Source organism: Gavialis gangeticus, unplaced genomic scaffold (genome assembly GCF_001723915.1).
Source record: "Gavialis gangeticus isolate Ggan-Ray unplaced genomic scaffold, GavGan_comp1, whole genome shotgun sequence".
Classification (NCBI taxonomy): Eukaryota; Metazoa; Chordata; order Crocodylia; family Gavialidae; genus Gavialis; species Gavialis gangeticus.
In genome coordinates, this window is record NW_017729029.1 from 38,853,475 (window position 1) to 38,858,486 (window position 5,012).

The following is a 5,012-nucleotide window of genomic DNA, read 5'->3' on the forward strand; positions in this document are numbered from 1 at the left end:
ATTTTTAACTATTTCATAAGTTACAATCATCTCCCAGATCTGCAGTGAAGATTAGGCAAGTTATTTTAACTAGTACCTAGTACGCTATAGCTTGTTTGGCTGTCAGGGAACCAACTGTGGTCCCAGGTGCTGTACTCGCTGAACCCACAGTGTTCCTATTCCCAAACTGTGTCAGGGGAAAAAGACTGTAGCTGTAGGCTTACTGGTAACTATAGTAGATAGTTACTTATTTGTTTAGTGTCTATTGACAGACTAGAGTATTTCACATCTTTTACAGAGGTGCCATTTTGCAACTGCCATAGATAAGATGTCCTCTTCAGAATAGTGCTTATAAGCAACTATAACATAAAAAGAAAAAAGAACCAGTGACATGAGAGGTATAAACAACCAGTCCCCTTTTGAATACTATGGATAACCTCATTACACTCGCACAAAGCCTGGATTTTGAAATGTTACTTTACCCTGACCTACAGCAGGGTCAAGAGCAGTCTCCTTGCCCCTAAGCCCAAGCAGCTAAAACTGTCCCTGTCAGTTTTGACCTCTCTCAGTGTCTTATTGTAATGAAATGGCCTCTCTTCTCTTAGTCCCACTTGATTCTTTGAATCCAGGTATCCAGCTCCTACATGTAATGAAACACATCATCTTTTGGACTGAACGTGCATTTAACATTGGGCAATTCCCAAGGTGAGTTTTGACTGGGTACCTAACCACACCCCCGTAGGTTGTGCTGGAAGTTTACACAAAGTTAGTTGCCTTCAGATAAACTACAAAGCAGAAATTAGCTTAGAAGTATTAGATAGCTTTTAAAAACTGGACCAATTAACAAGCTGATCCATCTACCAGCTACCTTACCAGGAAGGCTAAGAGATGCACAAGATTAAATGACTAGCTTGGAGCTATACATAGTAAGTTAATCCTGAGACAGAAATAAGTCAGGAACTTGTTTTAAACTCTTGACTTAATTCATCTCAGCCTACTGTGCTTGACTACTGCAAAACACACAGGGCCAGAAGATAACCTGATTCAGCACACCTCTGGAAATACTACATCAAATGTCTATGATCCAAAACCATATAGTAAATCTACAGAGACGAATTCTTGTTCAAGTAACCAAAAATGAAGAATAATTTCACTGAAGGAGCACTGCAACTGTAAACTAAGATCAAAAGAGGTTCTTGCCCCCATGCCAAGCATGCTAGTGTGTGTGTGCGCTTACCCAAATGATCGTTATGCAACTGCCAGATACAATTCAGAGACTCTGGGACTGTATGGTGCCAACGGGCTGTAGTAGTCGGGAAGACGTTTCTGAAACACTGATGCCATGATGACTGGTGTCTATAATTTCTATTCAGCAGGCACTGGGTGCTGGGGAATACATGCATCAACCTACGGCACCACATGCTGAGGGAATTCAAAGAGGGAGAGAATATCATTACAGTGGGTGGTTCTGCGTTACGACTGATCTATTCTAAAGAAGAACCTAGAGACCCCAATCATGGGTTGACATCCACATATACTGGGTGCCATACACGCATGAAAAGATGGTGCCAGCCCCAAAGGGTTTTCATTCTCTTAGTGTTAATTTCTGTTCCAGGGCTGTGGTGGTGCGGGTGCTAAGACACATGGATGATAGGTTGCAAGTTTGAGGCCACAGCAGAAGCACTTATCGTGTGGCCCTGTCTGATTCCAACAAATCTTTAAACTCTGTAATACCTTGTCACACAAGGGCACAAGAAAGGAAAAGCAGTTTCTCTTCCCTACACATTTGTTTCTCATCTTCCTGGTTAGTCAGAAACGTGAGAACACTTGTACAGACCCTGGCAGCTTGTCCTGAGTAGCAATCATCTCGTACAGTAAGAAGTGGTTGAATATACTTTTGTTGCACTTAAATGCATACCAAATAGCCTTATTGCTGAGTTCTGAACATGGCCAACACCATCACCTAGATACTTTTCTCAATTATAGCACAACAGTGCTGTTTCCAAGCTAAACCAGACTCTACTCAGCTGTTTCACAGTACCTGAAATCCATATCTGCATTATTATTAAAACACTGACAAACCATCTGTAACAGCAGTATCTGGATGTCTTTTGCCATGGCTTTTATCAACTGTACTAGAATAACATTAAGTTGGGAGGAATCCCCAATATAAAGGAGAAAAAGAATATCAGATAGGAAGAATTGTGTGACCTTGTAACCTGCAGCAATAAAAATAGCATGAAATTTAATTCTATATTTACTTGACTAAAACAAGGTTCCCCCCACCAATCATCATGGGGAAAAAACCTTCGTCTCAGATTTCTATTGAAAGCTCGGGGGAAGGGGCACAGGGGACTGGTGGCTGCTGCAGCTCTAACCCCGGCCCTGAGTTTGGATCTGGGCCAGCGTCTAGACCAGGAATAGGGCAACCCCTGGCACAAGAGCCAGTGTGTGACACTCAAAAGCATTTTGCTTGGCACAGGCACTTTGGGGCAGATGGAAGGGAAGGGGCCGGGTCTGCATTGCCACAGTAGGGATCAGGCCTCTCATGGCTTCCCCACCCTCTGCCCCGGCATGCCAACATCTTACACATCAAGGTCACGGGTTTTTTTTGGCATTCTGCTCAAAAACATTGCTGACCCCTGGTCTAGACCTTGGTGGTCACTGGTCCTATTTTATACTGGACCATCCTGTTTTTAAAACCTTTGTCCCCTGTCTATTTCTGAATGAGGAATGACTTGCAAGAAGTCCTGTTTTTAGTTCGTTGGTGGAAACACACGTCAATTATTTGTCCTCATAATTCTATTGGCTGTGCCTAGAGATAGGGCACTGCACAGCAAGGAAGACCAGGGTTCTGAGCCAGCTAGGGAGGGAGGGAGGTGGCCTTTTTGTGGTGGTCCCACCCCTTGCTGCTGATTGGCTAAGGGGTCCATGTGGCTGCACCCACTGCTGCTGATTGGCTGAGGCAGTGGCCCTGCCCCTCACTGCTGAATGGCCAAGGTGGGCAGTGGTCTCACCCCTCACTGCTGACTGGCTGATGGGGATGGTGGCCCCACCCCTCACCAAGGTGATGTCCTGTATTCTGGGGATGCATCAGTGGCCACCCTACTCAGAACTACAGTGGCTCCCTGCCCGCCTCCCTCCCTCACTCGCCCTCTGCAGCTTCTGCCCCCTCCCTCCCCTTACTGTCACAAGCAGCTCAGCTCTGGTTCAGGCTGGATCCCCTCCTGGCACAGAGCACATGGAACACTGTCACCTGCCGGGCCAATGAGCAGCACTGATGCTGCTGCGTGGCTGGCAGAGGCTGCACTTCTACAGGCTGAGTTGTGGGAATGGTAGGGGGGCAGAGGTTTTGGGGAGCTGGGGGTGGGGAAGTACAGGTGGCAGGGGAGACAGGAAGGCTTCACAGGGAAGAAGTGTGTGTGGGGTGGGGGAGAAGAGGGCAAGGAGGCTGCCCGACATCCCCAGTCACTACTTTCCTTGCTGCAGCAGCGGGGCAGGGGGGTGAATTCTTTAATTATAGCACATTTATACATTTTCCATGTATAGAATCTAAGTATTGTGGGGGTCATCTTAAATTCAAGGTCACCTTAGATTTGAGTAAATGCAGTAATATGAACTGCAGGGTCATAGATTTATAGATTAACAGCAATTTTTTATATAATCTGGGAGTTAATTAGTTGGACATTTGGAAACAGAAGATGAGGCCCCAAGCATATTAAGTTTACCCCACCACAAGTATGAACAACAGATGTGATATAGCTGCGAAACAAGCAAACGCAAACCTAGGATGCTCCAGGCATAGGATTTCCATCATAAGTAGGGGGGTATTAATACCATTATACAGAGCACATATGCATGTATTTCAGAGAAAGTTCCATAATACTGGTCACCCCCTGAACATATCAGGGAGGTAAACGAAAGATAGAGAAATAGCTATTTAAAATGAAGAATGATACAGGCACAAAAGTAAGTGAGTATAAACTGGACATAACTATGAGTATATTCAGGTTGGAAACAAAAAGGTTCCCAACCATCAGACCAGTCAGGTTCTGGAACAGATGTTCAACAGGAATAGGGATGGCAAAAAAGCCTATCATCTAAGGAAGGAACTTGGTAACTTCCAGGAAGGACTGTATGGATGTAGAGGCCTGCAAACAAGGGACTTGCTTCAGTGACTGAGGAGCTCCCTAGGGTTGCTTCTAAGGATACGGATACTTGGAAATAAAACTGTGTCAAAGGGGAGACAATCAGAGAGTGATTTTCCCACTGTGTCATTTTTATTTTGAGTTTCCTGCCTCAACATGTATAGAAAAATTTACCACAAGGTAAAAAGGCACTAATTTGTTGTCCCCTAATTCTTATGAATATCATTACGTTTCCCACTCCTGATACCTCCAGTAACTAAATTCTCTGTTTTCTTCATCCTTGCACTGGGATATCTTATTACTTAGAAAGTAGAGCAGATTGCCCAATGTTTTTAAAATGGGGCTGACTATATACCAGGTTTTAAAAAATGGATTACATAATAAACTGAACTTAAATACTTATTATCCAAAAAAAACCAGTCAGAGGTTAAGCAGAGAACAGAGCTCAGCAGATCTAAATTCTCCTCCCTTGCTTTGGCTGCAAGGAAGTACTCCCTCCTCCAAAAAAAATACTATATCAGATTGGTACTCTGGGTAGCTAGCTAGTTAGTTCTTAAGAGCTAGGCAGTACAGGCAGTCCTTGACTTTCAACATTTCAAGTTATGTTTTGCACTTCCAACTTTTATAAATTGACACACTGTTTCAACTTTACAACGCCAGTTCTGATTTACAATGCTTGATCTGATGCAATGCCATCCCAGCGAACAAGTTCACTGCATCACGTATCTCCGTGGAAAACATCTGTCCAAACTCCTTAGACGCTTTCTTTAAGAAAGCAGCCAAGACTCCAGAAAAACCCTTCAAAAAGTCCAACCAAGAGCCCTGCAAAGAGTCCAGTAAAGTCACCTCAAAGGACTTCTTCCAAATCAATATGATTGCTATATA

The 5,012-nt window shown here is 44.1% G+C and overlaps 1 protein-coding gene across 2 annotated transcripts in view; it reads right to left on the reverse strand.

Annotated features, from left to right (window-relative positions):
- TMLHE (trimethyllysine hydroxylase, epsilon) overlaps positions 1–5,012 on the reverse strand; it is a 47,180-nt gene that overhangs the window by 16,838 nt on the left and 25,330 nt on the right. For both annotated transcript variants that reach the window (XM_019521430.1, XM_019521431.1), the window contains exon 3: positions 1,217–1,401. In XM_019521430.1, the coding sequence (XP_019376975.1) occupies positions 1,217–1,400 (184 nt within the window). In that variant the 5' untranslated portion in view covers position 1,401. The remainder of the gene's footprint in view (positions 1–1,216; positions 1,402–5,012) is intronic.